The sequence below is a fragment of the Camelus bactrianus genome, chromosome 17, assembly GCF_048773025.1.
Source record: "Camelus bactrianus isolate YW-2024 breed Bactrian camel chromosome 17, ASM4877302v1, whole genome shotgun sequence".
Lineage (NCBI taxonomy): Eukaryota > Metazoa > Chordata > Mammalia > Artiodactyla > Camelidae > Camelus > Camelus bactrianus.
In genome coordinates this window covers 26,989,075-27,001,858 of record NC_133555.1, presented here as the reverse complement: position 1 = coordinate 27,001,858, position 12,784 = coordinate 26,989,075, and the positions used below count along the sequence as shown (strand labels likewise).

The 12,784-nt window shown below is 39.1% G+C and overlaps 1 protein-coding gene across 11 annotated transcripts in view; it reads right to left on the bottom strand.

Moving 5' to 3' along the window:
* Positions 1 to 8,829: 8,829 nt before the first annotated feature.
* The window catches only part of CFAP20DC (CFAP20 domain containing), a 206,763-nt gene continuing 202,808 nt past the window's right edge, over positions 8,830 to 12,784 (bottom strand). For all 11 annotated transcript variants that reach the window (XR_006719465.2, XR_006719461.2, XR_006719463.2 and 8 more), the window contains one exon: positions 8,830 to 9,400. Coding sequence is in view for 4 of the 11 variants with exons in the window: in XM_045505329.2 (XP_045361285.1) it covers positions 9,288 to 9,400 (113 nt within the window). In the remaining 7 variants the exon portion in view is untranslated. The remainder of the gene's footprint in view (positions 9,401 to 12,784) is intronic.

Sequence of the window (12,784 nt, the reverse complement as noted above, 5' to 3'; positions counted from 1 at the left end):
TTGTTATGAAAAAGCTGTATGTAGATGGGCTCTGACCACATGACAGAGCGACACCAGAACCTCTGGTGGTCTTGGATTAATCAAGAGATGCTTCAAATGCCCTTCATCACTTCAGGTGGATGAAATGGTAATGTCGGAAAGCATTACAAGTACAGTTTCAGAGGCCGACGTGTACAATTTTTTTACAGCTTGGCATTGGAAATGGAAATAAAACCTGATGGTGCTGGAATTTGTTGGAGAGTAAAGAGAGTCAGGAGAAAAACTGCTTTTCACCCTAACGGGTTTATAACACCCCTCGTGGCATGAAAGCTGTGGTGAAAACAGCTACCAAGGGGATTGTGAATTTCCCTCCTTTTCTCAGTTGTCAAAGGAAGCAGACACCGCCAAAGGGGATGGAAAACCACGAGTTTTGAAGATATTGGTATTTCTTTGGTGAACTGTTCTGTAGTATGTATAACATGTGACAAGGTCCTAGATAGAAATCTGGGGAGAAATATTTGTAGAGGATGGCTGACCTGCCAGAGAGCAAATAAAGGCAAAACTGAAAACGGTTGTTTCTATAACTTCTTCACAGAATCTTTTCCAATTATTAGTAAAACCTCATTAATGTAGCCTAAGGAGAAGAAAGCCAGACTGAAATCATACAAAATTTGTACTACAGACTCTCTTTAAACCAATATAGTTTAATTATTTCAAAGACTCTTCATGTGCCCCGAGATAAAATGTGTATTTAACAGATAAAATGAGAGGAGCTAGAAAGACTGTTTGGAATGATCCTACACCACACCACGAAGAATGAAAGTAAAAACCTTTATCATACATGAGCTACCTGGCTTGGAACTTTTCTGAAAAGCTTTGTTTCGAACGAGCTGTTGCTTTGGTCTTTACGCAAAGATTCTGAAAATTAATAGTGGAGTCAATTAATTGGGGCAGACCCGAGTTGTTACAAACATTGAATAAATAAAGCTTTGAGGAATTTCTGGAGTGTCCATTTTCCAACTACTAACAAACTAATCCATCACCTGATGGATATCATCTGTGGTAATCCAGCAATGTTCTAAAAACTTGTTTTAGCCCCAAACTTGTTTGTTGATGACCACTAGACTGGAAGACATGACTGTTTTTGTTTTGCTGTCTTCACTCTGTCTTGTATACATTTCAAGCTAAACTACTCATTCTGCTTCCAGGGTGTTAAGATTATATTTTATGTTAATGAGCACATCTGGGTTTCAGCTTCCTCCATGGCCCCAGGTGTTAAATCTGTAATCAGTTGTCTTGCCCCCAATTCTTAGGAAATTAGTTTTTTAAAATGGCCTATTGCCTAAAGCTGATGCTTCTATTCTTTCAGAGTATTGATAAAACATGTTTTTAAAGCTGAGTCTTATAGCAAAATGTGAAATCCTAACTCGCAGGCTTATATATATGTACAATTCATACTTTTACAAATAATGCCAGGGCCATTGTATGCCACCAGAGGTCCAAATCTGAAAGCCCTTGACCCACTAGGCTCAGGTATAAATAATAATCACAATAGTGGACAGATACTGAGTGCTATGTGCTCAGTGCTTTTTAATAGGTAGTTTATTTATCTGCATCTTGAATGTCTCCAAATTCCCCAGATTACTGGGGTAAAATTACCCTTTAAGATTTTAGAAAAAACTAACCTATAATCTCACCCCACAAATGGGTGTTTCCTTATTATTTTTGCTCTGCAAAGATCCTTGGGCAGGGACCTAGACTCCTCCTAGTCCCCACTGACATGGTTAAGAAGCCTTACCGGTTTTTTGATCTTCATTCTTACTTTCCCTCCCTAGTCTTTCTTTCCCTTTTGTGCATTATGTCCTCTCACTGTACAGCAATTGTTTTAATTTCTTCACAGCCCAAAGCACCTCCCATTCAAGGCTGTGTACAAAACAGACTTTACCAAAGGTTTATGTCTCTTGAGGGTGTGATTTAAGCAAGGTTTTTAATTCCCAGTGCCTCTCGCGTACTCTCATATTTAGAAGTATGCCATATACACAGGAACATTGAAAGCCACTGCTCTATACCTTTGCTCAGTTTGGAAAAAATGGTTTTTCTTTATGCCAAAGAAAAATACATCTGACTCACAAAAACTACTATAAATGGGAAGACTCCAAAACTTCTTAATAGTGTTTAACCTAATAACACTAAGTCACGAATGATTTTGTGCACTTATGGATTCTAGTTATAAAATACACATTCAGATATATGTACATGTAGTAATTTCAAGATCTTAAGATAGAGGCTCTAATCACATTCCCACAGTCACTTGATGAGCCTCCCTCTCTTTGTTGATTTGGAAGCTGGAACCCAGATATGTTCATTAACATAAAATATAATCTGACACCCAGGAAGCAGAATGAGTAATTTAGCTTGAAATGTATGTAAGACAGAGTGAAGACAAGCAAAACAAAAAAAGTCGTATCTTCCATTCTAGCGGTCATAAACCACATGGGGCTAAAACAAATTTTCAGAACATTGCTGGATTGCCCACAGATGAAATCCATCAAGTGATGGTTAGTTTGTTCATTGAAACTGTCAAAATCCACTAACACCATATGCCCTCGGGAATTTTCACACGGCTCATTCTGGCACCAATGGAAGTAAAGAGGTAAAAAATGAGAAAAAAGAATGGGTTAGGCCAGAGCATCTCCACCTTGGCTGCTTTTAAACAGGTCATAGCCCAGGCCAGAGGAGGAAGGATCCCCCGGGGTGGGACCCAGGCAGCAGCAGCTCTTAGAGTCCCCAGATACTGCAATGTGCAGGCACCGTTGAGTTTTCAGATTAGACTGAAAGCGACAACTGGCAAAACATGGAATAAGATCTTAAAAATTACAGGAGAAATGAAAACAGTGATATCCCTTTAAAATTAAGGCTATAGACATTGCCAGGGAAATATATTTGCTAATCAGAGCAAATTATAAGAAGAATCTCTGGAATTAATTCTTTTTCATTTATCTGGACTTTGAAACCCCCATGAATTCCATTTACAAGCTAAGAAATGACACCACCATTTTTAAAAATCAAATTTCTTTTGATAATGGCAGATGTTCTTGAGAAATATCTGACCAAAAAGGATTAAAACCTTTTGAAATAAGTGAATTGCAAGGTATTATAAGTATATTGTGTAGATCTAGACACCTAGGTGAATTTTAGAAATATTTAGATATCAAAATTCAAAGAAGACAAGAAATAGGGGTAAAAAGATATTTTGCTTACTAGAATTAGCCCACAGTAGGACAGCATCAATTTTTTTTTGACCCACTGAAAGGTTTTAGAGAAAAAGGAAAGCTCTTTCAACTCAGTTGGCTCGAAGGTTTCTAAGCTTTCAGGGTTTGAAATGTCTGAATCACTTTTGCATGTAGTAGGAACAACAAAGGGTGAAATTTTGACTGATTTTCTTTAATTAAGATAATCTTAAGTTTAGGAAGCTGTAAAGCAGAACTGGGGATTGTTTTAATCCCATCTCATGATTTATTTATGGATTACTGAAACTCCATCATTAGTAGAAATTATATTTCAGAATAATAGATTATTAGAAATAAACAAACGGTAATCCCTTCTCCTGGACTTCTTCAGCTAAATACTCCTTATTGTGCTTATATCAATTATTAAGATCCCAAGGACACACCCTCCCCTGCCCCATGTCTTTGGAAGTATTCTTTACAACAAAGTAAGAGATAATCTCCCCTGATCCACAGGTTAAAATATTGGCTACAACTTACTATTAGGAGCAAGTTTATATGCTTAAATCTTGCCAGGTTCAGCATAAACACTGACAATGATAAGTTAGGCTGATGAAAACCAATCAATACCATTTCCCACACTTCACTTCTGTAATGCTTCACAGGATTACAGGTGATTAACTGCAGAAGAATATGTCAGCAGCAAAAATTAGTGTTATCTGTGACCCATGTTTATTGGTTATTTAATTCTTATAAGTCAAATTATTTTGACTTAATGTGATTCTAAATTATATTAAAACTACCCAAACCAGAACCAAAATATTCATTAAGATGTAAAGCTCCAATATTCATGATGAAAGAACTTTACCTTAGGTTTATCCTGTCATAAGTTAACTGTATCACCTACAGTTATAAATTTGTATAATTTAAAATATGAGAAAGAAAATTTGTTCATCTTAGGTGACCAAAGTCCCTGACTGAAGGAAAGTCCAGGCTTTAGCATATGTTGTTATAAATGAAAATTGACTCTGTAGAGTGATCTCACAGTGCGATCAGGGGTCTGTGAACCTTGGTAAGACAAAAACAAAAAGCAAACCCCCTACCACAATTACCAGATTAGACAGACACACATACACACACAACCAACTAACCTGGGGAGACACACTTCTGGGAGCTCTGGTGGATCAGGGCTCACCGGCTCTGGGGAAGTGATCTCCTGCAGGTTCTCTGGTTGGATCAGCCACACGGGATGCTCTCCTGAAAAAGAGTTCTGAGGACAAAGAAATTTGAGCATATTCCACTCCTCCTTGGACCTTCCCTATGTTTCTTAGGCTATTAGAGTCATTGAGAACTTCTCTAGTAAAGACAAATGACCATTTCTGCTTCTCCAGTATTTGCTAACACTGTGTGACTGTGGGCTTCTTCCTCACTCCCATTAGATTTATTAGCATTGAATGGAATTTGTTTCTTGAAACATCTTTGGGAAATGCTGACCCTTGAAGGGTAAAAAGGCTGAATATGGAAGGAAGAAAGAATCTGCACAAAAGAAACAGAAGAAAACACTTAACAGAGAACCCAAACTCCTGGCAGGCGCTAGTGTCCTCTAGTGGCCGCTGTACAGTGACTGAGATGTCCATTTAACTCTGTCGTTAGAATTCTCTTAATTCCCTCAGGGTGGGAAAAGAACTGCGTTGGAAGTGAGGAGTCATGGATTCCATCCTCCCCTCCGCAAACTGCCTTTGGGTAATTAACTTCCCAGGCTGCATCTCATTTTTCTCAATTGTAAAACCAGAATCTAAGGAAATGATCTCGATCGTCCTTTCTAGGCCCAATTAGGTGATTCTATCTCAACTATCACAATGGAAGAAAAAGAGAGAAAATCCTTTGCTTGACAAGAATTCTCTTTACGATCTTTTCTGGAATGCAAAGGGAATGATGTATGAAATAGAAATCCTATAGTACAACTATATGTGGAGAGGTGATTCTTAATCCTCATTATTCTGTCCATTTTGATGGATGATTGAGAGTCATAGGAGGCAACCTGGAACAAACCTGGTTTTAGTATTGTACTTGCTGCCATTAAAGAGTTTTTTTTTTTTTTAAAGAACACTCCAGAAATGTTCAGCAGCTAGGTCTTTAATTAAAGCCAAAGGGCAACTTTAAAATTAGTTCTTTTAATTAATTGTCCTTCAGGTTGTACAGTCTGTGACTACACTATTCTTGGTTATTAAACAGTTTGTACTTCAAAAAAAAAATCAAGATGTGGTTGAAATGACTGATTTAAATGAAGCTAATCTAAAAATATGGAGAAATACGGTAGGGCAAATTATAATGCAAAAGTGTCTATGTATTTTGCATATGTCAGTATTTTCCCTTTAATAGAAAATAAAATTAAATTAATTAGAAGGAGAAATTATAATTGCCAGGGAAGCTAAATCATTGATCTGATGCCACAAATCAGCTGACAGTTACTTTTCTGTAATTCCTGGGCTCAGTAATTAAATACTAACTTAGAGATTGAAGAGACTTGAAGTCACTTACAAGTTGCATCCTGAATTATATGAAACTGAATCAGTCCCAAAATTTGTATCAAATTATCTTAAGATGTGTTTCCATATTGAATCAAACTATTTTTTTCTGGATCCAACTGAAACAGTCAGTTTCTGATATAATGTTCAGTACACATTTCATGGACAAGGTAGAAATCCGGGTCTTGAAAATGGAAGCTAGTAATAACATAAACTTCCTCACTGACACATGTGCCATTAGGCAAATCTGCCCTCTAATCATGTTGGACCTAATCTGTAACAGTGGTTCTCAAGCACGACTGCACATTAGAATTGCCAGGGGAGGGTCTTAAAATTTTCCAATGCCCTAGAAAAAGGAACCCTCCTACACTGTTGGTGGGAATGCAAATTGGTGCAGCTGCTATAGACAACAGTATGGAGGTTCCTTAAAAAACTAAAGAATTGCCATATGATCCAGCAATCCCACTCCTGGGCATGTATCTGGAGAAAACTAATTCGAAAAGATACATGCATCCCAATGTTCATACCAGCACTATTTACAATAGCCAAGACATGGAAACAACCTAAATGATGAATGGATAAAGATGTGGTGTATATATATACTGCTCGGCCGTAAAAAGGAATGAAGTAATGTCATTGGCAGCAACATGGACAGACTTAGAGATTATCATACTAAGTGAAGTAAGTCAGTCAGAGAAAGACAAATATCATATAGTATCACTTATACGTGAAATCTAAAAAAAATGACACAAACTTATTTACAAATCAGGAAAAGACTCCTATACATAGAGAACAAACTTGTGGTTACCGGTGGGGGAAGGGGGAAGAGATAAATTAGAAGTTTGGGAATGGCAGATACAAACTACTATGTACAGAATAAACAACAAGGTCCTACTGTATAGCATAGGGAACTATACTCAATGGCTTATAGTAACCTGTAATGAAAAAGAATACATATATATGTATGCATATCTGAATCACTATGTTGTATACCAGAAACTAATACAACATTATAAATCAACTATACTTCAATTTTAAAAATGGGGGAAAAAAGGAAAAAAAATCCCCAATGCCCAGATTGTCCCCAAGACCAATCAAATCGGACGTTCTTGGGGTGGAACTTGTGCATTAGTATTTTTATAAACTTCCCAGGAGATTCTCGTATGCAGGAAAATTTGATAACTAGTGAAGCCACATAGCCCAGTTGATGAATTTCCAAATAAACTGGCTGTATCATTTTGGTTTAAAATTGGCAGTGTGAAGCACATCTGTTTCTATTTTTCAACAACTCTTCTATAGAAATCGCAACAGAAATGGAAGCTACTCCTTTTAAATAAACAGATAAAGTGTAGAAGGTGGATAATAAGACCTTGAGGTAGGTAACTTTTGTAGTGTCTGCTGGGTTCATGAGTAATTCCTTAAATGCCTTTCTCCTCCATCCATGGAAGAAGATTCTGATGATCACTGGACCAAAGTGGGCCAACTGGGATGCCAAGTCTGGGATATCTGAGATGAAATTGAGTGTGAATATTTTTGTGTGGTTGGATGTATGGACTGTGGTTGCCTAAGTGTTCTGGTGGGCGGACTGAATAGCTGAGAAAATTATGGGGAAAAAGAAGAGAGCAGAGATGGGAAAAATGGATCAGAGGTGAGTGCGAGAGACCACATTTCTAGACTCCCAGGGTAGACATGTTGTTTTGCCTGTTTGGCGTCCCTCTCCGTTTTGTTAACAGCACCCTCTTCTTCAGGGACCATTTGCTTCCATTCCATGTGGTCCTGGGGATAACCGACAAGTCAAGCCTACCAGCCTCTTGCTCCTTGAAGGTGGTCCTGTCATTCTGGTGACCATTGTTGAGAGAAACTGTTAGTTCCTGCTGTAGGATCCCTGGTGCTGATTCCAGTGCCTCCTGGGGTCTGACTGTTCAGTAAGTCTTTGAATTGTGGGATCAAGGGTGTCTATTGCTTGCAATTCAAGAATCCTCACAGAGTTTTCTAGGTCCTAGCACAAATCCATTTGGAGGCCTTGAAGTATCCTGTTTGGGGTGGTTCATGGGGCCTTCTTGCATCCTTAAGTATTTTTAGCTCATGATGTTTCTGATATTTGTTAACTACACGTCTTAGCTAGTACAGATATTTAATTGATTCCTCTATTTGTGTGGATGGTCCAGAGACTCTTATTTAAGTAGAAACAAGGTTTTCCAAATCCTATTCCAATCTTCAAGGTCATAACCAGCTCTTTTATCATTCTGCAAGCTTTCTGAATCTGCAGGGTTTTTTCCCCCTCATTTTGTAAGTATGGAGATCTTGTAGAAAAACTCCTAACAAAGGTATACTTTCTGAATAATAGGATTAAAAGCTTATCAAACATCAACATGGTTCTAAATAATGTATGATCCTTTGAACAGGAGCCCAAATCGACTCCTGAAAAAAGAGCTCTTATTTCCTCTATCAAGCAACATTAAATGAAATTATAGTATTGCCATTAAATCCAACTGTACACCAATAATTTTTCATTTCTAATAGTACTCTTCTTTATTAAAAAATCTTTATTAAATAACAAAATATGCCAGCTAATGTAATAAGTACTTCCTTGAGCTCGGTACTTATATACTTGGCACACAATTCAAGGCTGGATCTACTTGGATTCAGGAAGCACATGATTTTCTCCTTGTGATGCAGCAGAGTTATAGTGACATAAACTTAAAGACCAAAGGAAGACTTCTCCATTTCTCCAGGTCCAACTTACAGAAGTGGTGAGGTGTGTAGGGTGTTCATGGGTGACTTCTTGTTAAATTTGGATCCATGGAGCCACATTTGGATTGTATTATTCAAATTCAGAGATAATTGGTAAAATTTTTTTAAAGAAAAATATAGAGTTAAGCAGCTTAAGTTATTAACAATGTTGTGATCTCTGGCAAACTCTGGATAAACTATAATGAAATGTAAATAGCAGGGCCGGTGCCAAAAAAGTGTGATTATAAAGTCTGACTAGTTCACAATAATTCCTTTTCTAAAGAGTCTAAGAAAAGCTAAATACCATCTAGGAATATTTTGGTAAAGAAAGTTGGGTAAATAAAAAGAAGCAGTTTAAAAGGTATTCTTCTGGCCCTCATACTTTATTTTTAATACAAATAGATAATAAAATAAAAGGTACCCAGATACCTTTTAAACAAGAATACATTTTCTGTTTATCAAGCCATTATTTACAGATTAACACTGCAAAAATTTTGAATTAATAACTCAATTCATTTACATAAAATTATATGAAATAAACAAAATTATATGTAGGATGAGCACTAACAAACAAGAACCTATTCAAAGTCCTAAAATCTTGTCTCAGTATTAATTCCTTCACAGTTTCAAAAAATCACATGCATCTACAAAAGGAATGTAGGTAGTCATTGAACGTTACGTACAAACTAACTTCATTTCTCTCAGTTACTTTTGATTCAGTGGGTCTGCCCAACACATACACTATGGTGCCAGCTTAACAGACTCAGAACCGCTATCCTGCTCCGCCTGCGGTGGCCATTCTTTGCCCTGGAAGGAGGGATTACACCAACTCATAGTATTTCCCAGTCTGGGGGTCAAAGTAACAGTTCAGACATGGGTCATACAGCAGAGTCAGCACTTCCTCGTCCTCTTCCACACTCAGGTCTTCTTCACCTGTGGGAAGGGAAACCACAGACAAGGTTAGCTGCTGGCCTGGCCCCGAATTCTTAAACTGCAACAGAGAAAGGCAAGGAAGCAGGAATCACCATCTCTCCTGGGAGCTTTTCTTTATGTGGGCAGGATGTTGATACCGGGGTGCACGGGCGCTGCAGACCTGCTGACTCTACACTTGCAGTGTAAGCTAGAGAAGAAATGGTGATCACAGGGGCCAGAGTTGCTACAAGGACAAGAACAAGGAGTGTGGAGAACCGGCAGGGTGGAGAAAGGATTAAGGAAGAGGGCCAAAGGACTAGAGAATTATGCTAATAGGATTAGGGAAACTCGAGCAGGATTCAAAATTTGACTATCACAGCTCTAGACTTCTTCATGGGCCAGAGCTGCACAAATGCCAAACAGTGCAAATTAAACGATATAATAAAGAGCTCAATCCCCATTCATACATCCTAAATTGGCTACCAAGTAAACATGAATTAAAATGTTTAGAAATGTAAGATACACAAAACATAGAACACACATGGAAAACACAATGTCAGAAGGTCTATAATTTTATTAGGGGTAGGAGGATCTGTCAAGTTTGCTGGGAATATGAACATGGCTTGATTTTTTTTCTTTTTTCTTGAGACAGCTATTTAGACAGTTTGGATGAAGAGAATGCCTACTGCCTAAGTCATTAGCAAGGTTTGGCTGGTTTTCAACAAATGGCATGAAATAAAAAAATTTGTTTTACAAAGATGTTTCCTGAGCACCTTGTATGTGCCCGGTGTTGTGCTCAGTACTTATGTAGTTGATGTTAACACCAGCGAGCGACTGCCTTCAGAGCACTTTTGAAAATCCATGTAATAGGAGTTCGAGGCCGGGAGGCAAGACCTCCCTCAGCTGGAGAAGATCAGAGCAGGCTCAGGGAAGGGGAGTGATTAAAACAACACTCCTCTCTCTTCCTTAGCACAGGCTACTAAGGACCAAAGAAACCTCAAACCTTTGGGCTACGAGCTCACCAGGGTCAATTTTGGAAGGGCTTGGATGGCGGGCATGTGCAGGGCTGGCATGTAATAGAGGCTCAGTAAATACTGAGTACTTTTTAAAAAGGTCACTGCCCTGAGGAAGGGAAAGTGGTGGTGGTGGTGGGACCTCAACCCAGCCAAAATCAGACTAAGCTGGTGCATGGACACTGTCAGGACAGTGACAAAGTGGAGTGTAGGCCAAAGGAGCAGGGATAAGGTGGTGGAGTAGGGGTTCGAAACCATACCACAGCCATCCTTCTGCCCATCCTTTTAACCATCTGAAAACATTTAATGAGATCCTTCCCTGCCCAAGGCACCGAGCTTGGTGTTGGGGATGTGATCATCTAAGAGACAGGAGTGTGCAGTGACTCGGGTGATACAAGAAATCCACTGACTCTCTTCTAAGCTGCATGCAGTGCTAGCAGTTCTAAAAAAGTTAAAGGAGTTTAACAGAAGAATGATTACATCTGCCTTGTTTAGTAACATCTCACTAGCAGAACCCTTGATGGTTTGGAGAGCACTTTCTCACGTAGTAGCTCATTTGATCCTTACGAGCCCGTGAAACAGGCAGGAATTATGCCACCCGTCTTTAGGATGAGGGAGCCAGAGTCTGCGAAGCTAAAGAACTCATCTGAGGTCACTTGGTGAGTTAGAGGCAGAATCAGGATGAACTTGAGTTTCCAGATTCTCAGTTCTTTTGACCGTACCTGCTTAATGTTACTGTTCACACAATACGGGTTTAACATGTTCAACTGGAAGCTATTACATCATAGGGATTTAAATATGGAAAATAAAAAACTGTAAAGGTGTCCTACATTTAAAAACATCAGGCTGGAAACAAAAGAACTTTGATTTCTCATATTTCAAAAACCACTGACAAAGATGAGAGGGTCCATGTGGGGGGCAGGGGCAAACGGCTCAATACGCCCAAAGGAAGTGGGCTGATTAACTCCAGAAAAGAGAAAGCTGGGTGGAGGTGACAGCAGCCTTCTGGCTTCAAGTACATAAAGGGTGGCGAATGAGTGAGAAATTAATAAGATTCTGTGGGGTTCCAAGAGAAAGCAATGGGATCAATGGGTGAAAGTTACAAGGAGCGAGATTTTGGCTCAGCACAAGGAAGAATTTTCTAACATTAGAGCTGATCAGGAAATGGAACGTCGACTCTAGGGCGGATGAAGCAGGGATGGGGCAATCACTTATGCCAGATTTTGTAGATGAACCCCGCGTGGAACAGGGGACTAGATCCAATGATCCCTGCAGTGCCTTTGATGAGTTTTTGTGACTCTTCACTGCAGTGGCTTAAACCCTTGAAGTATGACAGGACTCAGCTAATGGCCACGTTAATAGTGGTGGCTGACCTGAGCACCCTGCACATTTCCTAATTAAGAACAGGAACTCAGAGAAGGCAGGCTGCCTTTCCCTTATTTTCTATTGTTGCCTTGAGAGTGATCCCCAGGGCCCTGCCTCCACTCTCTTCCTCCAAGTAGGAGAAAGTGGGACTGCTTTTCAAGTGGCTTTTTCATATTGAAGATGATCCCCTTTAGGTCACTTCTGTACATCAAAGGAGAGCATGCACATCCTTGACTTTCAGATATCCAATCCATCATCCCTTTCATATTGGGGTTACTTCAGAGAACAGAACAAAATCAGTTGATCAATTAATAAGTACTGTGTGCCTGCTATGTGACTGAGCAGTCTGGTTGTGGATGTGACAGTCTAGTTGTGCATGTGACATACGCACATGAAACAAAAGCAGCTAGTAAAGATTAACAAGGAGTCAAACTGGGAGTGGCTAAGAGCACTCCTGGGCTCTAGAATCCTGGGTTGGGGTGGGGGGGGCACTGCTGTTTACCACCCGAATGCTCTTAGGCTGGTTACAGGTTACTTTACCTCACTGAACCTTCATTTGCTCATTTATAAAATGGGAATAACAATGCTTATTTCATGGTTTTGTGGGCTAAGTTGGACACTGGATAATATGCGTAGCACAGAGCACATAGTAGTTGCTCAATAAATGATCATTACTATTACTATTAAGGATAATAACAATAACACAATAAATCATGAACTACAGGCTACAGATTTTTCAGTATCTCAGAACAGAAGCATTGCTAAAGTTTAAAGAATAAAGAGATGGCTTTAGGGAGACAGGCAGTATGACACTTAGACAATGGAGTCAGACAGATCTGGGTCCAAAGCCCATTTCTATCATTTTACAGCTATGGAAGATTGGGAAAATTCACTACTCTGAGCCTCAGTTTCCTCATATGTAAAGATAGTGACAGTACCTGTGAGAACTAAATAACATTCAGCATGCACACAATGAGTACCCAGCCAATGTTGTTATAATCGTTATGGAAGACGTACAGTATCTGAG